This window comes from Ochotona curzoniae, unplaced genomic scaffold (genome assembly GCF_017591425.1).
Source record: "Ochotona curzoniae isolate NIBS_2020 unplaced genomic scaffold, NIBS_Ocur_1.0 patch1, whole genome shotgun sequence".
Lineage (NCBI taxonomy): Eukaryota > Metazoa > Chordata > Mammalia > Lagomorpha > Ochotonidae > Ochotona > Ochotona curzoniae.
Window position 1 is genome coordinate 112713 of NW_024466639.1, and position 22008 is coordinate 134720.

The following is a 22008-nucleotide window of genomic DNA, read 5'->3' on the forward strand; positions in this document are numbered from 1 at the left end:
TTACACAGTGCCCTGCTTGAATGGGCACTTTGTTTCTCATGCTCCCCGCTCATTGATTCAGTACTGATCCCCAGGTAAGGATGCAGAAAGAAAGAGCTTGAGAGGCAGTGGCCCACACTGTCAGCTGCCAGGCACGGCAACACTCCCACCCTGAGAGAAGGAGCGCGTCCATTGAGTGTGCACACCTGTCCTAAGCCCTTTGCTGAGCTGAAGAGAGTTCCTGTCTAATGCCTTGTAACTTCTGTATAAGAAGAGATATGGGGCCCGGCGGCATGGCTTAGCAGCTAAAGTTCTCGCCTTGAACACGCCGGGATCCCATATGGGCACCAGTTCTAATCCCAGCAGCTCCACTTCCCATCCAGCTCCCTGCTTGTGGCCTGGGAAAGCAGTTGAGGACGGCCCAAAGCTTTGGGACCCTGCACCTGTGTGGGAGACCCGGAAGAGTTTCCTGGTTCCCAGCTTCAGATCAGCGCAGCACCGGCCGTTGCGCTCACTTGGGGAGTGAATCATCAGACAGAAGATCTTGCTCTCTGTCTCTCCTCCTCTCTGTATATTTGACTTTGTAATAAAAATAAATAAATCTGTTTTAAAAAAGAAGAGATATGGTATGTTGGTGAAAAAAGAAGGAAATTACGTGTTGGGGAACTTCTGAGACGAGTACTGTTGGATTCCCAGATGTTTTTAAGTGGCTATTTTAGACTTGTGGGTAAGGTTCCCCTGATGTTTTTTCAGCTGCCCGGCAGTAAGCGCAGAAAAAGAGGATATAGGTTCAGCAGAGACTGTTCTAACTGAACACTGCAGTGCAGGGTTATAGGGCACAAGGAACATTGGGTTTTTGAAAGAGAAGAGTGTTGTGAGGAACCATGAAGCCTGAGGCAGACTTAGCTAGGTTGGTGTGATGTGGGGATGGAGATGTTGTGCAGCAGGGTCTGGCTGGCCAGGCAGTGGTGTTCATGGAGTCTGGCTGGCCAGGCAATGGTGTTCATGGAGTCTGGCTGGCCAGGAGATGGTGTTCATGGAGTCTGGCTGGCCAGGCGATGGTGTTCATGGAGTCTGGCTGGCCAGGAGATGGTGTTCATGGAGACCGGGGCAACGGTTAGTATACTCTCTCTGTAAAGGAGCCAGGCCCTAAATGCTTGAGCCTCTGAGGACAAAGAGGCAGTGTTGAGACAAGTGTAAAACTGCTTACATAACAAGAGAAAATAACTTTTTAATAGAATTCATGTTTTGATTAAGTGTCCTTTTTTGTAAAATAGATGTACTAACAAGGCCAGTGGGATGCTTTTTATAGTTAGAGTGAGTACTCTGGGGCAAGCTTTTAAACAAGTAAATATACGTAGTCATTAAAGTAAACACATACATGTGTGTATAACTTATTTATTTGAAGCACAGATTTATATAGAGAATTTTTTCTATCTGCTAGTTCACTTCCCAATGGCCACATTTGTGGCTGGGCCAGGCTGAAGCAGGAAGCAGGAACTTCATCTGGGTCTTCCACGTGATACAGTGACCCAAGGAGTTACGTCATCTTCTGCTTCCTGAGGTTTTAGCAGAGAGATGAACTGGATGTGCTGCAGCCAAGACTCAAGCTGCTGCCCATCCTGGGATGTTGGCATTGCAGGGGCCGGCTTAATCCATTATGCCACAGTGTTGGCTCCTGGGACATGCTGTTAGTCACCACAGGTGGGGATGGCTGTGTATCATACCAAGTGCCAGTTTTTGTCCTGGGTCCTCCAGTTCTGATCCACTTCCTGCGGCTGCATTCTGGGGGACATAGTAAGATGGTGAAAGTGCTTAGGCCACTGCCAGCTCTTCCTGTTGGAGGTGTTTGAGGGGTGATACAGCAAACAGAAGATCTGTGTTTCAAGTAGATAAAAATATAGGAATAAAATGAGAGCTCTGTCGAATCAAAGTCAGTTACATATTTTATCCGTTAATGCCAATCTGTAAGGAGATTGTACATTTTTCATCTGTAAAGTTGTCCACCACCCTCCTAATCATATTCATCACTCAGAAGGCCTTTCTAGAATTCTGTTAGATTCGTCTCTTTCCGCTAGGCCTCAGGTATGTTATTACTTTGCAGTTTAATCACTTACAATTGATGGTTAGGTGAAACCTGTTGGGTGAGGTGAGTTTCGTAGTATGTCAGTCCCTCTTGCCCTTGTTTGGAGGGTGAAACTGCTGGTGGACTCGGGCTCATTTGCTGTTAGTCGTGGAAATAGAGGTTATTTTCTTTTTCTTTGAATGGGAGGCAGTAAAACACCTTCTGCTTGAGATGTTATATTTGCTTCTTTATGTCCCACTACGTTAGTCACGGGCTCTTTGAGCGTGTCTTCGTAGGTCCCGTTTTATCTGTATCTGGTGTGGTGCACGAGTGTGTTAGGTAGTCGGCCAGCGGGGTTGGACCAGCACGCCTCACACACCGTGTTTGATTGCAGGTGAAGAGTGACTACATGGCAGAGGTGGCTGATCAGGTGGACCAGGAAATCGCTTTGAAGTTGGGTTGTCTAGAAATTCGGTAAGCTGCTAACTTTGTGTTTTGGTTTTATTCATTACTTTTTTTCTTTGTGGAATTTCTGGCTATTTTTCATAAAAATTATCAGTAAAATGTTGCATAAGATTTGAATTCTGAATCATGTGATTTGCTTAACTACATCTCAACCCAGTTTTTATCATTTAAACAACAACATAGACATGAGTCCTGTATGTCTTCGCTCATTGCAGGAGATCCTACTGGGAGATGAGGGGCAATGCGCTGGAAAAGAAGTCCAATTATGAAGTGTTAGAGTAAGTACTGTGCAACTTTCAATAGAGAAGAGGGAACGTGGTTTTTCTTTTAATTAATTGAATTTTATTTTATTATTTTTCTCTTCTGTTTATTTTCATGGTACATTGCATAGACTTAGGAATTTCCCCTTCCGTCTCGCCTGTGAAGTTTTAAAAAATCTTTTTGACTTTAGTTATATTAGCAAATATATAAATTTGTTGATTAATGTTTTTAGACAGACTAATAATTTGACCTGCTAACTTTCATCTAATAGTTTTCTGTTGAATTTGGGATATTTCACTCTTAAATTTGCAATGAACTCTAAAATTGAGTGTTAATTACTTATTTTATGTACATTTACTGTTATAAATGGAGATACGTAAATTGCTTGTGCAGCAGAAAATTTAGAATAAGCTAAAATATTTCCAGTGATGAACTTTGTGTGTTCTGCTGCCCACATGTGTTTTGGAGTGCCGTGAGCTTTGTACTCATGGCTTGGATGTTTGTTAACGTTGTTTTTGTTATATCCTTGTGAAGGTTAGTTTTATTTTCTTTGGTGGTGGTTTAACATTTTGCCAAACGTTTTCTGACTGTTCTATCATTGAAATGTAAATTTTTGTGGTGTTTCGAAGGTCTGATAAAATCTGATGAAAGGTTGTCTATGGTGGTTTTGCTCTGGAAAAAGTTCATATAGGTTCAGATCTTCAGTTGAGAGAGGTAGAGATGGAGCTATCTGCTGGTTCCTTCCACAAATGCCTGCCCAAGCCAGAGCTTGGTCAGGAAAAGCCAGGAGCTGGAACTCAGCCTGGGATTCCGATGGGGTGGCAGGGGTCCGCTGCCCGCCCAGTGTTGGCACTAGTAGGAAGCTGCACTCCGGAGCTCCAGGATGGGGCGCAGGCATCCTGAGCAGCATGCTGTGCCAGGCCCAAGGTTCAGCCTGGCTTTAGTTTTGGTTAGAACTGTTGAGTGTCATTCGTGTGCTCTCCCACCAGTCTGAAAATAAGATTTTGTTGGGAAAGTATGATCACTTAAAAATTTGAGTAGAAACAATTTTTTTTTTGCAATTTAGTGACAAGGTAGTTGTGAAATCATAATGTAATTCTTGAGTCTTCTGAGTTTAATAGATTCAACATTACTTCTGAGTGTAATAGACAAGCATTAGGTTTGTGATTGTATGTGTGTACACAGTGATCAGTTGCTAAGTGTTAGTGATTTTTTTGTTTAAGAAGAATACCTATCATTCATGTGGAGTGTCTAGGATATCTGATTAGGTAGAATTTCAGTAAACAAGAAGATTTACTGATTTGAAAGGAAAACTGACAGAGGTCCCAATGCTGGTTCCTTTGCTAAAGTGGCTTCAACAGCCAGGACTGGGCCAGGCCACAGCCAGGAGCCTGGAGCTCCATCTGGGTCGCCCCCACTAGAGCAAGTGTTCAACATATTTGGACCATCATCTGCTGGCTTCCTGGATGCGTTGGCAGGAAGCTGGAACTGAAGCATAACAGCTATATTCAAATTGGCATTACAGGCCGGGATCGGACATTCCCGTGTCAGATCTTAGCATTACAGGCTGGGAATGCGCATTCCTGTGTCAGGTGCTAGCGTTACAGGCTAGGACTGTGCTGTGCCACAGTACCTGCCCCAAGCTGAATTAAAATAATAAGGTGAACTTTCTGCCCTTGCTTTAGCAGTATAGCAATAGTGATACCATTAGTAGCATTAAAAAATTATACCACCATGCATTGCAGTTTTGATATCTTGCTTAGAAATTGCTACATTCTTATACCTTGAAATACAATTGACAAAATTGGAGGAATCATTTAAGGACTTATTTGTTGTTTACTGAGTATTTTTTACCTCAGTTCTAAATGAGGTTTGAGAAAATTAGGAATAATTTTCCATGTGTGGCTGATTATCTGTTCATTTGTCCACTTTTTAATTTCTTAATCCCACTGACCAATTATTATTCAGTGTCTGCTGAGTCCTCAGTGGTTAAATGCTGAAGAATCAGGAAGTCATAGTATAGAGTTTTCATCCTTATGAAGTGTATTACCAACAAAGAGAGGCATGGGTGGTGAAGCAGTTTTGTACCTCAAGCAGAGGTGTCTGTGGGCTTTGAGTGGGAATGTGGCTCAGGTGGCTCCTCAGAAAAATATTGTATAACCTGAGTCTTACAGAATGAGTGGTTCAGATCCGGCATAGTAGCCTAGTGGCTCGGATCCTTGCTTTGTGTGCGTCAGGATCCCTTATGGGTGCAGGGTTATTTCCTGGCTGCTCCACCTTCCCATCCAGCTCCCTGCCTGTGGTCTGGGAAAGCAGTCCAGGTTGGCTAAAGCCTTGGGATCCTGTATCCGTTTGGGAGACCTGGAAGAAGCTCCTGACTCCTGGCTTCAGATCAGTTCAGTTCTGGCCATTGCGGCCTCTTGGGGAGTGAATCACCGGACAGAATCTTTCTGTCTCTCCTCTCTGTAAATCTGCCTTTCAGTAAAAATAAATAAATTTTTAAAAAGTGAGTGCTTCTCGGAAGATGGCAGGTGAAGGAACCAGTGGCAGCCTGGGATCAGCTTTTGTAAAGGCACAGCACCCCGATCCTGTCCCCATCCTTGTGATTTGCTGTCGGCAACACCCGCATTGCCATCCTGAGCTGAACGGGGAGACTAGGGTTACACCTTGGGTCATTCTTGTAAAGAGAATGCCACTTTATTGAACTGCAGTCTGCCTTTTATGCTCTCTAGTTCCTCCCAGTATTTTTCCAATGCTCAAGCAGCTCCTAAGACCCCCAGGGGCATCTTGATAAATGGGAAGCAGGGAAGCAGGAACTTGTGGTCAAGCCAGGGGCTAAATGTATCAGGCCAAGATTGTGCATCCTGTTACCCCTTGAGAAACAAGCTAAGCTGTGGAGTTAACCCTTGGGATATGAGGCCCTGCATATTCACCTCTTTTTCGTTTTTTAATGGACACCCATCTTAGGTTGTCCAGCAGTCAGTTGATGCCTTACCCATCATGGGGAGCCTGCCCGGGGCATGCAGGATCCCTGTCTTAGGTTGGTCATCAGCTCTGCCAGATCTTACCCGTCTCTGGCTGCCCATTACACATCATGCTCAACCAGACTTGAGCACTAGGGTTTTCCACAGCCAAGGCCATCATGGTTTGTCAAATGATGACCTGCTCCTGGGCTTGTTGCCTGCATAGGAGGCAGAGAAGAGGAAACAGTACTGCAATCATGGCCACGACCATCAGTCCCAAGGCTAAGACTCCGCTCCATTCCTTAAACATCCGTGCTGCCAGTCTAATGCCATTTAGAATAACTTCCTCGACATGAGGGGCACCAGGGTCTCATTGACCTTAATAATGATGGCAGCAAGCTGGTTGGTGAGATTCAAAAAGACATACTTAACAATGTACAAGTATTGTTGAAAATACTAACATTCAAGAATCTCATAGTGCTAAGATGTTACATGTATACAAGACAGTTTTACCAGGAACCAGAGACCCTAACTGCCTATCATCCCATCTGGCTCCTACATTTCCAAACAGAGATGGACCCCAAAAGTTTTTAGGGAAGAGGGGTGTCTTCGTCTGCTCTTAGCTACTTCCTGCTAATATGGGGCGCTGTTGGGTAACAGCAGCAGTAGGGGATCCATCCTGTGATTCCTGATAGAAGGCAGAAGTCATCAGGTGTTTGATGTACATCCTGGCACTTGAAAGTCTTCTCTTTGTTGAAGTCCTGAGTAGTAAGTCCATTTGAATACATTCAGAACCATTCAGCTGAACAGACTTTGTAGGTCCTGAGAAAACAGAAACAGACATGCCTCTCCAAGAGCTTAATTGTGTATCCATACATTATTTTCAAAAGGATTTAGCTTAGCAATTCACATTTATGAATATTTTCATCTGTAAGCCAATTAAGATAGACTACATAAACATGTACATGTATATCAGGTAATACATATTATAAAACAAAACAGCTTTTGTAACAGCTACTTGAGAATTCTCTTAAGTGTGTTAAAGTTGCCAATTGTGAGCCTTCGCCCTTAATACCCCCCTTTAAACATGAAGGAAACAATATGGAAAAAATAATAGTCTTACCCACTTTCCTGTAGCCCTTGAACCTTTTTACTGTAATTAACTATGTAAAGATTGTCAAAATATAATTTTAAAAAATGAAAAAAAAGTTACCAATTGTTTAGAATTACATTTTGCTCTTAATAATCTGAATAAACCATACCTATAGTTTACTATTAAACTTTAGCTTTAATGGATACAATAGGTCTGCTGGAACCCTAGAAAACAAAGTATCTATGTTTAGCGCTGTGATACCACCTGTAGGATTTTACTCACTCTTGTACTTTTTGACACCACAACCAGATGGTCACTTAGAGATTCAACAATAAGAGGGAGTGTACCAATAAACAGTTTGTTCCTCTAGCAGATGCCTTTCCTAGGTCTGTTAGTTCTTGTTCCCCTGCCTGGGGGAGAAAGCACCTCTTTTTGATCTGTTATTCAAACCTGAGGACTAAGGAGTTCTTTCCCTGTAAATTTTCATATCAACTATTCCTGGAGCCTTCCCGGCAGGATTGCATCTAGTCCTGGTTCCCCACTGGCAAGGTTTCTCACTGTGTTTTCTACAATTCCCCCCACCCCCAATTTGTTGGGTTTTTTGTTTGTTTGTTTGTTTACAGATCTAATCAGTTGTCTGTCCTGTAATTAACTTTACCAATTGAAAGATACAACCTTTGAAACACATAACACATTCTTCTGACTTTGAGGCTGCTAGGGGCCCATCTAGAAATCCCAAAACCAGAAGAGTTAAGCCTATTAAATATGCCAAGAGGCCTTAAAATATCTGATCGAAGATGCCTCATTATAATGTCCATCCTTTTAGTCAAACTGATTCAAACACTTATAAATGAACACCCAAACATTTCAAAGTAAATACATATCAGAAAATACCCTTGGAAACACAGCTCTTTTAGATCATGAGAATTAAACACAGGAATTAGTGCATAAAATCATCTCATAGCTTTTTAAGAATTTTAACAAATTCAAAGGTTGGAACAAGAATAGAGCTTACTGAAGCTGAATAGACAATTGACAAAGTCACCAATTAAAAAGACTATCTAAATTTCAATGCTTCAATTTTTAAACAGCTTTCAAAATTAGAGATATTTTTATTTTTAGATATTTACTAGCATTTTTATGTATGCACACTTCAAAAAACTTTAAATACAATGGCTTTAAGGGCCCTGCACTTTGGAGTGAAGGAAGGGATGTGTGCAGGGGCCAGGGCCTTACGTAGGAACTAAGCATGCTCCCTGCGCATTGCTCACTCACGGAGTTGTTTTTAGCAGGCCAGTAATGACATTAAGATTTGTAATTTAAAACTCCATGTTTATGAGACTGGAATCATAGTGAAGAATGTAACAGATTGAAGCAGGGAACCAAGAAGCTGTGGCATCTCTCTACAATGTAAGTGGAAAGACAATGAGGTGGAGATGGGTGGGCTGGGATGGGCTGGGGGTGCATGACCTGGGGCTCGGGTGACCGCGAGTCAGTGCGGACAGAGGGAGGTCTTTCCCTGGGCCACTGCAGAGCACAGTCCCAACGGAGGGCAAGGTGTTGGTGGCCGGTCCTGAGGGGAGCATTCATGCTTTTTAAAATGGGGAGGGGGAACTGATGTAGTTAGTCTTTTGTATTGTTGTTAATACTAGCAGCATTAAACTTCTCAGATGCAGGTTCCTAATTTAAATGTTGTGTGTTCCTAATTTAAATTTATGGTGCCTGGGAAGGTCCAGTAGATGGTTGAGTCAGAAAGAGCCCAGGTTGGTGCCAGGCTGTGTGGACAGTGTCACACATTGGGCAGTGCTCAGGGACACCTGTGTGCCTTGCCTGCCTTGGTACAGGAACTGCCAAAGTAGGTCACTGTGGCTTATGTTCTCCCTCATGTCTGTTGAGGTCAAGAGAAGTCAATGAAAGATAACGGAAAGATCGACTCTGAAAATACAGCCTTCCGAAGGCCTGGAGCTGATCACGTTTACTGTTAGTGGTTTCAGAGTTGACAGTTGAGGCCTGAACATGTGTTGGCATGCATTAGCAGGCAGAACACCCAGCTGGATAGAAGGAAAAATACCAAAGCCATTACTTGGCAAGGGAAAGTGGTAAATGTGAGCTGAGGGGATGTGCTTTGTATCAAGAGCTGTCTGAAATGAGGATCAGAGTTTTGCACTCAAGTTGGTATAAATTTGGCTTATTTCTAGAAATTATAGCAGTTCAGATGACAGCAGAGTAAATGAACAGAGATGAACGAATGTGGCTACACAACGTTGAAGTTGCTTGTGATGTAGACAGCACGGACTTGTGAGAACTGGCTCCCTCTCAGGGCGGAGAGTAGGTGCACAAGTGGGCCTTCTTCGCTAGTCTGTGTGTGTACACGGCACTGACCGCACTGGACGTGATAGGTGATGAGGCAGGGCTGTCTTCAAGAGCTGCTTCTTCAAGGGCATTTGGGCCCTTTTAAAGTTTGTTCAATGGTAATGATATGTTCTACTTTGAAAAATTAATAGTACAAAATTGTTAACTCTCTTACACAACAACAGCTACCTTCACCATCTTAATAAATACCTTTGTAGCTACCTTTTAGGTAGACATGTATGAGCAATTGAGTGCAGTGCATGGTTTTTCTATAAGTGCAAGGATATACAGATATATCTGTTCTTGTAATTCACCTTCTGTTGAGGACGTAGTGAGGCCGAGGCACTGCAGGGGACACACTGAGTGCACACTGGCACACTGGTGTGTCTGTGCAGTGAGGCTGTGGCACTGCAGGGGACGGGCTGTGGATTGTGAAAGTTCACTTCAAGCTTCTTGCCATTTTTTCTGGCTCGATTTGCCAATACTTGTATGTGAGATGATAAATGATCGATTGTTTGACCTTCATTGGGTAATGCAACAGACTTCCCATGTAAATGGACTGTGTGTTTTAGTCAGTTTTTCTACTGTGCATGTTTTTTCCTTAATAATCTTAAGTCTTTCATAGAACTACTGTACTTGCAGTATTTGTTCAGTATGTTCTTCACACACTCATGTCTTTCATCAATGCATGACCTTTGTCATAGAGAACATTGTCTTTTTAATGCTGTAAAAAAATCTTGCCGATTATTTCCATGGCAGTTTTTGAGTTTCATGATCTGATTTTGATTTTCTTGGTATAGCATTCAGTGATGACAATTGTTGAATATCCTAATGTGTTTGTGGATTCATTTGTGCTTTTCTGTTTGAGTGTATAAATTATTACAGAATGTTATCTATAAAGTTTAGCTTAGTGGTATCATGATCAGAGAGCATGGTCTGTTATTTTAAGCTTCTTGACTGTGAAAACTTGTTTGTGGATTAGTTTTAGACCATTAACCCTAGTTAGCCTAGTCTAAAGTTTCCACAATAAGTTGAAATAATTGTGTAGTGAACAATTTGTGTCTACCAGTTGGATTCTGCAGTTACTTACGTTGTGTCACATGTGTTTTATGTGATCCATTTTTATAAGTGTTGGAATGTGGCTTTTTGTAACCAGGTTTCTTAACCATTGGTACTAGTGTTTTGTCTCTTTGACATATCAATAATTAAGAAAGATGTGTTAAAGTATCCATTTACGGTATAATGTCTTTGTCAATTTCTTATTGTGTTTGCCAATTTTTTCTTTCCAGATTTTGATGTTCTTTTATTTTAAAATGCAAGCAGAATATTTGTATGTTTTTGGTAATTGAACCTCTTTATTTTGTGAGCCTCTTTGTATAATAATGTAGTTATTAATATCTTTTAAAATATTAAGTGTTTTGCCTTTTAGATGAGCATTGACCTAGCTTATATTTTTTTGGTTTTCATTTCAGGTGAGTTTCTTAGAGCTGGACCAAAAATGCAGCTAGATTCTTTAATTATGTTTCTTAAATGTATGATAGATTTAATACATATTTATTAGGATAGATGGCATATTGGGATTTACTTGTTAACTTATCATATCATACAAATAAACTTTGTACTTTTTAAAAGATGTATTCATTTGTTTATTTGAAAACCAGAGCTGGTTAGTGGGCAGGGAGAGAGGTATTCCAACCCCAGGTTCACCCTCCCAGTGGCCCTGACGCCAAGACTGGGCTAAATCTAAGCCAGGAACTAAGGGCTTCACCCAGGTCTCCCACTTGGCTGTGGGAATCAGGCACTTGACCTTCTGCCGTTTTCCCAATCGTGCTAGCTGGGAGCTCCAGCAAAGATGGGTCAGCTGGGACTCATACTGGCAGCGGAGGAAATGTTGGTGCTTCGGGGATGCCTTTATCCATTTCATTCCACCGCCACACGGCCCCCAACACTGCGTTCTTAGTTGGTGTTTTTATTTAGATTTTCCTCTAATGAGTTAGAAACTTATAAACTATATCTATCCTTTTGTTTTTAGCTTTACTTTTATCCTTCTATATGATCATGATCAAATCCAGATTTTAATATTATCCAACCCAGCATTGATACTGTAGCAGTATGGTGTTAAGCTGCTGCCTCTGACGCCAACTTCCCATGAGTGCCAGTTTGAGTCTGGCTGCTCTCCTGGGGTCCAGCTCCCTGTATCGGTGCCTGGGAAGCCGGAGGAGGATGGCTCACATGCTTGCCTGTCGCCTGTGTGAGAGACTGGAATGTGATTCCAGGTTCCTGTCTTTAGTCTGGCCCAACCCTGAACATTTTGGATGTACATTTTTTTTTTTAAGTTATCTCCAGAAGCACAGATAGTAGAAACAAAAGTACAAAAAGGATTGCATCTGGGTACACTGCTTCTGCATAGCAGAGGCAACACACAGCAGGGGAGAAAGTATTTTCGGACTCTGCATCTGACACCGGATCAATGGCCAGAATGCATAAGGAGCCCCAGAACCCTGAGAATGGCAAGACCAACAGTCCAGTTAAAAATCAGGCTAAGGGTATAGACTGGCATTTTTCAAAGGATGAAATACAAATAAACATTATACACCTGAAAAGATGTTCAGGATCACTAGCCCTGAGGGATGTGCAAACAGAAGGACCACAGTGAGGCTTCCTGCTGCCTCAGAATGATGGTCACCCAGAAATTACAAACAAACGAGCGCTGGTGAGGGTGTGGAGAAAAGAACCCTAACACAGCATCAGTGGGCTTGTAAACTAGGGCAGGATGGAGCCCTCCATACCTGAAAGTGGGTCTACCATGGGACCAAGCCATCCCACTCCTGAGGATCCACCCAGAGGAGGTTCACATATGAAAGAGGGTTTTCTTTAAAGATGTGTTTATGACGAGAGACTGAAAGCTCTTGCATGTGCTGGTTCACTTCCCAGATGGCCACCATGGCTGGAGCTGCTTCTGCGTCTCGCAGGAGTGCAGGGGCTCAAGGCCCTGGGCCATGCTCCTCTGTTCTCCCAGGTCACAAACTGGAACCTAAGTGGGAAGTGGAGCAGCTGGGACATAAGGGGTGCTGGCACTTGATGGTGGAGGATTAGCCAGTTGAGCTGTGAGCCAGCCCCTGAAAGAATTTTTCATAACTCCACTTATAGCAGCTTAACTCAGATAAAATACAAAACTAATCCAGATGTTCATGAACTGATGACTAGATAGAGAAAATGTGGTAGGTATGCCTGATAAGTACTACTCAGCCATAAAAAAGGATGAAATTCTGTTTTTCAGAACAGACTGGATGCAATCGGAGGGAATTATGATTAGTAAAACAAGCCAGTCTCCAAAAGACCAATGTGTATTTTCTCTGATTTTGGTAGTTAATAGAATATCAAAAAGTAATGTGTATGAAAAAAAACCCTGACATCTTGAGGTTTGATTGGTTACTCCAAAAATTCTTCTTGAAAAAGGAGCATTGAAAATTAGCTTAATCACGGTTGTAGTGTTTTTCTTTCTTTTTTTCCCTCATTGTTGTCATTGGTAATCCAGTGTTTTCCTTAGATGCCTAAAATAAGGCAGCAAAGCTGGAAGTGCTGGCAGATCAGGCAGGAAGTGGTATTGGCTGTGCTGAGATGCTCATGCAATTGCTTCCATCCTGTCCTCTGTGGAATCCAGCGGTTGCTGGAGCTTCCCCAGGAGATGAGTGCTCCAGTCCTGAGAAGGGAGGACTGCACACTGTCTTTGTCCCCCTGGGCCGTGCCTATCCCAGCCCTGCACGGATGTAGAGGCCCTTCAGAGGGTCCCCTCTGGGCTCAGATCTGCTGCCGTGTCCTCCGCAGGAGGCTCCCTCACTGCCGCACCACGCCTTCCTCCTGCCGTGTTCCAAACTAAGCCAGGGCACCTGCTGCGCCATCAGGCCGTCAGGGAGCCCAGCACCCATCTGTTCTCGTGTTCCATTTTTATTACTGAGCTCTGGCCAAGGGTGGAGAAGCCTTTTTCCTGCAAGGGCTTCTGGGTGTTCATAGCATCACTCACGGACTGTACAAAATTATTTACTTGCACGCTAGCCTGCCTGAGGGCGACTGCACCCTGAGTTCCATCTGCAGATACCGTGGCAGGGCCACTGCTTTAACTGGGCGTGGGCTGGCTGCCACCCCTGCCCTTGAGAGAAAGAAGGCCTCCCTCTGTTCCCAGCCTGCCCTTTAAGCTATCTACACTGAAGGGCCCTTTGAGCTGTCTACACTGATAGGATTGGGAAGGGAATTGGATTATACACAGCCGCAGACAGACAGTGGCTTCCGTGTTGGACAGCACAGCTTCTAATGGAATGTGAATTTCCAGTCTTTGGAGTAGCTGATGGGAATCTAAGGAATTGGGACTTGGGTTTGATATTATTGTAAAACTTTATGTGCCCTAGTTTTATCAAATGAGTTTAAGTGCATCTAGGCTATGCCCTTTTAACTACGTAGTAAAGAATTACAGTAAATGCCAGTAGTTGTTTGTGCTGAACACACTATATTAATTGTTTTATCTGGGATACTGAAGCTGAAAGAGGTTTTATCACGGGAGGCAAACCACAGATGAGATGCGCATTGAAACCAGTGTAGCTGCACAGAGTTCCAGGGAGGCGACCTGGAGAACTGGGACTGTGCAGGCCTTGGTGTCTGTCACGGGCTCTCCCGAAGAGCTGTGAGCATAGGAACTTGAATGTTCCTAGAATCTTCTATCGCCAAGCTGAAATCAGATTTTTTAAAAAAGATTTTATTTGTTTTTTACTGGAAAGGAAGATTTACGGAGGAGAGACAGAAAGATTTTGTGTCTGTTGATTCACTCCCCAAGTGGCTGCAACAGCTGGAGCCAAGCCGATCCAAAGCCAGGAGCCAGGAGCTTCTGGGTTTCCCATGCGGGTGCAGGGTCCCAAGGCTTTGAGCCACAAGCAGGGGCTGGCTGGAAGGCAAAGCAGCCAGTGCATGGACTGGGCACCCGCATGGGGTCCCAGCACTTGCAAGGTGAGGACACTAACTAAGCACTAGGCTGCTGCACCAGGTCCAGATTGGGGTCCTGATTAATGTGTGTTGGGTTGGTGTTGAATCCTCCTACCCCGTGATTTCGTGGGCCTCAGCCTCAGTTTTATCTTTCTTGCCTACCTATTTTCTAAGAGCTCTGATATTTCTACAAATGTTACTGACTGCACACACGCTGTGCTTTGGCCTTGGGCTTTTTTCTAGTGCAGTTATCATTTTTGAAATGAAAATGACACGTAATTACAGTCCTCATTTTCGTAAAGGAATTTGTTCTTTCCTACCCTCGGGGCATGCAGCTTTCTCGGTCAGTTTTTAGTTTTCTCATTTGTAATAGAAATAACTGTGGAAGATGCTTTACTTCCCCTTGACTTTGAGAAATGAACGCGGAACCTAGAGACCAAGGCCGCTTCACGGCCAGATTTGCCTACCCTGCTGTTGCCCTAGACCAAGACTGACCAGGACTCCTTTCAAGTGCTCACAGGGAGGCCTCTCCCCCTGCACGCGCAGTAGGACTGCCTCTGGCCCTGGCCAGGCACAGGGTGGTCACAGTGACAGAAGCCAGGGGCCTCAGAAGGACGGGGAGCGCGGTGCTCACAGTCAGTGCCTTGGAGATTCTAGAAAGATGGCTTTTATTTGATGTGTGTCATTTCCTGTTTCCCAGTAGTGATTGGCACCAGTGACCCCGTGGTTTTTATGAAGCAATAAAAACCTGGGAGAACTTGGGTCGACTTCCCCTTTAACAGTCACAGTAGAGATGGCAGTTGTGAGAAGGCAGGAAGGAAACTTGGAAACGAGAGCTTAGACATGCAGGAGCCAGCAGTGCGTGAATTAATTGGTATGTGAAACCAGAACGCAGTGTGCCTTTAAAGCGAAGATAGACTTTTGTAGAATATAGAAAACATTAGTAACAATAAAAAAGAGCTGGCACTGATTCTGGATTTAACAAGAGTTTGTTGAATTTGCTGCACGCAAGTAGCTGACGGAAGAGGGGACTAGATGTTTGTCTGGGTGATGACTCCTAGAAATTTTGACATGATTTCTCTTTAAGCTTCCTGCCATTACAGGCCAAAGGTTATGGAAGAAGGTTTCCCAGTGTTTTGATATTTTACATTCAGTTGACTTTTTTCTCCTGTATATTTTCTGTGCTTTCCTGGTCTCCTCCAGTCTGTTTTCCGCTTGAGCCCATAGGTCCCTGCAGGGCTGCAGAGCCAGCAGTCTGTCTTCCTGGCACACCAGTGCCACCTAGCGGACAGACGGCCAGAGTCGGCACCAGAGCAGCTGCTGCCCCTTGCCGCCTGTTCTGTCTAGAGTGTTTTGAGGCCCTTGAGAGTGGTGGTTGCTTAAGTTTTGTTTGGGGATTTTTTCTGTTTGTTAGTATTTTATGTTTTTTTATTATTCTCATTTTACAGTTTTGTAGGTATAGAGCTTCCCCTTCTATCTCCTTCCCACCTCCCCCCGTACTGTGCCGTGTATTTTGCAACAATCTAGTCCTGCAGCTGTAGTTTGAGCTGCAGCATTCTGCTCTTTATGTGGGTCATGACATTGTAGGTGTAAGCAGTGGTAGAGTGCAGCCTTTGTTGTCTAGGTATATGTAACAGTTTTGGGGGGCTCACCTTTACTCAGGAGTAGAGATGCATACTGCCGACCTTTGATTCCGACCTTTGATTCCCGGTGCTCTGGCCTCTGTTACATCCTTCCTTTGTGAGATTGCAAGTGTACACTTACTTAACCTTTATATCTTTCTGTTTTGTATTTTGGCTGGAAGTTGTCCTGATTGAGGTTTATAAAAGAACACTGCCAGGCCTCCTAGCAGCTCTTCATGTCCAGCCATTGGCCTGTGGCCAGTCACCTGCCATCCGGTTGCGTTGATTTGTTCTCCGTGCGTGAAGCAGGTGACAGGCCAAGAATACACGATTGAATCCCTTGAGTTTGTTTCTGAAAACCGTTCACTCGTAGGATGAGTCCCAGAGATTGACTTGTTGAAGGCTGCAGCGAGAGGGAGGGAAGGGGACAGAGTGCGCCCTGCAGCTGCTGCACCCCTCAGTGGCCACAGGGGCTGGGCCTGGGCCGGGCAGAGGACAGAAGAGGAGCTGAGCCCAGGGCGCTGCCCTGCGTTAACAGGAGCTCAAGGACTTGGATCGGTGTCCATGCAAGATCACAATGTTGGTGGCTAACTTCCCACAGCAACGCGCTAGCCACTAAGTGACTTATTTAGAGGGGGAGAAAAATTTCTTTAGTTCTGTTTTGAATCTTTCCAAATCAGGCCAGTTGATTTCTTTAAAAATACTGCTTCTGTAGAGACGATGTTTATAAGGATACCCTTGAAGCAGTTCCTGAAGGAGATTTTCCAAGAGGGTATATTTTAGAAGAATTTTTAATAGCAAGGATTTAAGGAAAAAAAAAACCACCACCAAAAGGATTTCTTGGAAGCCAACTCTATTCTCCTTTTGTGTGTGTATGTAGAGAATGAGGCGCCTCCCGCCATCCACACACCTGCGGCTGAAGAAGCATTGTTAGACTTGTTAACTTCCTAAATAAAATATGGAAGCAAAAAACAATTTTAAAGTGCTTTTACATTCTTGAAAGTATGTCATTATATTAATTATTTTGTACTATTATTTGTTAATTTGCTTCTTTTTGTATTTCAGAAAAGATGTTGGTTTAAAGCGATTTTTCCCTAAGAGTTTACTGGATTCTGTCAAGGTAATTAGAATCTCTTGTGTCGTGATCCAATGCTGAACCTTTGCCAGTTCTCTCATGTGGTGGACTGCATGCGATGCCGTTGTGTCGTTTAGGTGAGAAGCCGGCAGTTAGTCATGTTGTGGCAAGTAGGCGTTGGTTGCACATGCTTCCCAGCCGGGGACAACAGTGACACAGGCACCGCGTCCTGCCACCTCAGCCATTATAGTCTCAGATGTTTTGACACAGAGAAAATGAATATTTAATTTATATTAAAAGCAGTCATGCTGGGTGAATCCTGTGTAGCATTGTGTGTGTGCGTGCTGCTAACGTGCTTAGAAGGCAGTGGAAGATGGCCCCAATGCTTGAGCTCCCGCTGACCGTGTGGTGACGCAGCTGGAGCCCTGCCTTCTGGCTGCAGCCTGGCCCTGCCTGCCCGTGGTGGCCGTTTGTCTCTTAATTGCTCTGCCTTTCAGATTGAGAAAGGTAAGTAGTGCATGGTGTAGAGGCTTCCAGAAGCAGAGCTGGCTCAGTGGCTGCAGCAGAGGAGGCGCTGCCCTCCCAGCGGGGCAGGCCGTGGGGCCGTGCTGGCTGAGAGCATCCACATCCCCGGGGACGTGCAGCCTGGGCAAGGCCCTGTGTGCCTGCGTGCGAGTGCGGCGAGTCCTGAGCGCAGCTGGGCCCCCCATTCACTCAGCTCTGGGATAACCTGAGGGGAGAGATCATAGAAGTGTTGGTGAAAGAAGGGGAGTCAGAGACATTCCGTCTGCCGGTTTTCTCTTCAGATGGCTGCCATGGCCAGCACAGGGCTGGGCCGAAGCAAGGAGCTGCCTCCAGGTTTCCCATAGGAGGCACAGGGGAATCGAATGCGTGGACCATGCTCTACTCTCTTCCCAGGCATCTAGCAGAGAGTTAGATGGGAAGTGGAGCAGCCAGGACGCGAACTAGTGCCTGTACAGGATGCTGGCACAGCAGACAGTGGCTTTACTTCCTGTGGTACAGCAGCAGCAACTCGGCAGCATTTGTTTCAAAAAGTATAAAGCATCCGACGAGTGCAGTGCACTGTGCATTGACTAGCAGAGAAGGAAAAAAGCACACTGTTCTCTAATGTTCCACGCCTTTTTTCTAGTGATGCTTCTGTATATTTAAATATTCTCTGACCCATAAGTGAAGTCCTGGCGCAGGCGTCTGAGGAAGCGGCTCTTACAGAGCACAGTTGCGTCCTGTGAGCAGACGGCCGGATGTACAGAATCGGGTAGAACTCTGTCCTCACCCACGGTGGCCGCAGACCGTTGGCGTGCACGTACTGCCTCAGGGCAGCAGTGTGCCAGAGGGCAAGCAGCTGTGCAGGTGGACACAGGCCGTGTGCAGCACACCCAGGATGAGGGGAGGAAGGGTTCTGTCCCTGGAGGATCTCGGGCGGTGACTGCACTCCTGGAGCTGTGACAGTGGGAGACTCGGTGTGACCTGTGCTGTCTGTCCATGGGGTGAGGAGAAAAGTCATGGCGACAGCCACCGACGTGGGCCTCGGTTCTCATACATCTGTGTCGGCATGGAAGAGTTCCCTGTGCAAGGTGCCGTGAAGGCCCAGTGCGCCTCAGTGCTGAGAGTGTGGTTCTCAAAAGCAGGCCTGGTGCTCTCAGAATCGTTGTCAGGTCTCCTTGAATTGTAAGTATTTAAACAATTAGCACAGGAAGAATGCAGTCCGAGGTATTTTCTAGGTTTTGAAAGGCTCTTCATCTTCAAAACAGGTGCCACACAGGCACTCCGAGGTTCTATCTATTGTGTGAGCATAGCCAAGACAGAGCAGATGTGCCTGAGCCCAGGCTGGGGCTGGCCCAGTCTTCTATGCTAGTTCTCCAGAAGCTTCAGCATCAGGGTTGTTTACTCTGCTGTTCACCCACCACTAATGCAAAAACAGTTCTTCGCTCTTAGAAACTTGGGGTGTCTTGACTGTACTCTCACGTGTCAATGATGTGCTTGTTTGCATTGTGTTTGACTGCACTGTGTTCTAAGATTTGTAAAAGTGAAGGTACTGTCATTTGCATTTTCCAGTCTGTGCCTTGTTTTGGACTTAGTACCTGGTACGTGGTACTCTCTGGCAGGTCTTAACTTGTAAGATGAATAACATCGGGGAGACTGGGTAGAGGGCACAGTGTGAAGAGGAGCATGGGAGTAAGACTGAGATGCTTCTGGAAGGCTGTACCTAGTGGGGAAAAGCAACAGGAGCTTGCTTTCCTGGGTGTCTGTTCTGCTGCTGTCTTCTGAAAAACATCCCCATAGCTCAGGCGCAGTCTAGCCAAGAGCTCTCTGCATGGCCTTGCTTGAGCTCGCCTTGTCTTCCATTGCATGCCACATGGTGCTGTGTGCGCCTGGCCGACAGTCCGGGTCAGAGCTCAGACTGCACAGGAGACCTGAGGACGTGTCGCTGTGGATAGCCTCTGCGTGTGGACCTGACTGCCGAGCTGAGAGCAGCTCCAGCGCTCTGGGCATTCACTGCAGGTCTTACAGCAGGGAGGAGGGCTCCTCACTTGGAGAGTTCAGAATAGAAATTTGAAGCTGTCTGGAGGGCCGATTAAAGGCACAGGAGCCAGAAGCCAGAGGAGCCAGGAGTGACAGAAGGGTCCAGGCCTGTGGTGATCCTGGCACAGGAGGGGGAGGGAGCAGAGGGTGAGAGCTCGGGGAAGGGCCGCCAAGCACTCCACCAGCATTGGTGCCCCACGGAAGGTCCTTGGCTCTGATTAGGGTGGAGCGGGGTTGGTTGATGACTAACAAATCCATTTGGTATCATGGAGTGGTTCTTCAAGCAGATTCTTAGAAGTGACTTCTTCCGAGTAAAAGGGAATTAGCTTCTTCCCTAGCTTTAGCTTCTTCCCTAGCTTTATCAGGATGGCCATCCCGCTGGTGGGTAAACAGTGCTGCTTGCCAAGGATACCCCCTGCAGCGTAACCACTCTGGTTGGAAAGAGGTGCTGTTCGCACAGACCCGTGCTTTGAAAATATTCCAGTAAAGCTTCAGCTAAAAAGAAATTCATGTCACTTCCTGTGTCTTCTGAAGTAACTGTGAATCACCTGTGTCAGTTCACATTTGCTTTTCCATTAAAAAAACAGGATGGCCATGCATTTGTTTTTCTAAAAGCTGTTTTGGCTTCCTTGTCATTTTCTTTTAGTTTTCTAGAACATTGTTAATGGGTAGTATTCATGTTGAACTACTGAAATCCTGCCTGCTGCTTGATGAAGCTCAAGTTAAGTGTGGTGAATGCCAAAACAAAATCTAAGCTGTCTGTACCTCGGCAAGCTCGTTTAACTTTCTGTCTCTGTTAGTGGTGAAAGAGACACATTTTTAAAAATCCCCATCCCATTGAAATAAGTCCAGACCAAATCTAAGGAATTCTGTATATTCTGTTCATTATTTGTCAGGAATGCCAAGGTCATGGGAGATGAGGGCAGAACCATAAGCCATCACTGTCCTGGAGACGGAGGCTGAGAGGCCGGCCAGATGACCAGGCAGCAGTGGCTAAAGCTGGGGACTAAGCTCCAGTTAGGTGACGAGAGTGACCCTGGGGGTGCCATGTGGGAGCTTGGATCAGACCCAGCGACCGTGTTATATCTTGGCAACTCCATTGTAAACCTGAAGTTTTCTGCAGTCCGGCATGATAGCATAGTGGTTAAGGTCCTCGACTTGCATGTGCCGGGATTCCATATGGATGCTGGTTCTAATCCCTGCAGCCCTGCTTCCCATCCAGCTTGTGGCCTGGGAAAGCAGTCAAGGATTACCCAAAGCTTTGGGACCCTTGCACCTGCGTGGTAGACTTGGAGGAAGTTTCTGGCTCCTGGCTTCAAATAGGCTCAGCTCCAGCTGTTGTGGCCGCTTGGGGAGTGAACCATCAGACGGGAGATCTTCCCCTCTGTCTCTCCTCCTATCTGTATATCTAACTTCACAATAAAAAAAAAAATCTTTAAGAAAAAGTTTTCTTACTAAGGAACCTACTGCTTTTTAAAGACTTATTTGCTGCCTTTCAAATCAGCCAATCAATCAAGGAGACAGAGGGAAAAACAGAACAGCAGTCTCTGCTGGTTCCTTCCTCCGATGGCCACAAGAGATGGGGCTGGGCCAGGCCAAGACCATGACCTCAGAACTGTTGGTTCTGCTGCATGTTCCTTCCTGTGTGCATTAGTAGCGAGCTGGATTGGAATTAACCTGGCACTGTGCTGTGGGACGCTGTTCTCATTCCTGCGATCAGTTGGTGGTGATTTCAGATTCAGTTGTGCTGTACACAGAAATGCATGACGTCACACAGATAAGGCATCCTCAGTCTGAGACTCAAGTGCTCCAAAATCCAGAACTTTCTGAGCACAAGTTTCCAGTTTTGGAAGATTTCAGATTTGAGACTTTCAGATAAAGGATGTCCGGCTGATGAAGTGCCTGGAATTAGAGTGGTTTAGGTAGGAATAGGCAGCCTACCTGCTTGTTGCCTGTGAAACCCCGATGCCTGCTGTGCTGGGATCTCAATGCGGATGCGCAGGAGAATGCGAGAAAACCTTGATTTTTGGTGTAGGTAGACCCTGGAGATAGGAGAACAAAGACCCCTCCCTCTTTGCTTCACTGCTGATACCTGTATTTGGGGTCATCATTATTGGCACAGTGGATTATACCACCACCTGTAATGCCAGCATTCCATGTCAGAATGGTGTGTGCCCAGCTTCCAGCTGCTCTACCTCCTATCCAGCTCCCTGCTAATTAGTGCCTGGGGTCCCTACATGCAGACAGGAGGCGCAGCTGCAACTTGCAGTGTTTGACTTCAGCGTGGCTCGTCTCGGCCGCTGCGGCCATTTGGCAGGTGATGGACCGCTGGCTGGGTGATGGCCATCCATCTATCTTTCCCCGTCCCTTCCTTCTCTTTGTCACTGTTTTAAATAAGTAAATATAAGTTTAAAAAAAAAAGCCTATAGTACTTGATGGCGTGGAGAAGGTATTCCTTAAAGCTGTGTCCCGAGCTTGTTTCCAGTCCTTTCCTCCGGCAGCCCTGGGAATGCATGGTCTCTAGCAGCACCCGTAACCATTAGGTCGATGGTCACAGTTCAGTGTGCTTCTTTAGCAGCCATTTGGGATGGTTCAGCCTCACAGTACCACCTCAC

General features: G+C 45.4%; 1 protein-coding gene across 3 annotated transcripts in view; it reads left to right on the forward strand.

Annotated features, from left to right (window-relative positions):
• LOC121166246 (focal adhesion kinase 1-like) overlaps window positions 1-22008 on the forward strand; it is a 229385-nt gene that overhangs the window by 102050 nt on the left and 105327 nt on the right. For all 3 annotated transcript variants that reach the window (XM_040995346.1, XM_040995347.1, XM_040995348.1), the window contains 3 exons: window positions 2439-2518; window positions 2725-2787; window positions 16840-16894. In XM_040995346.1, coding sequence (XP_040851280.1) covers window positions 2439-2518; window positions 2725-2787; window positions 16840-16894 — 198 coding nt within the window. The remainder of the gene's footprint in view (window positions 1-2438; window positions 2519-2724; window positions 2788-16839; window positions 16895-22008) is intronic.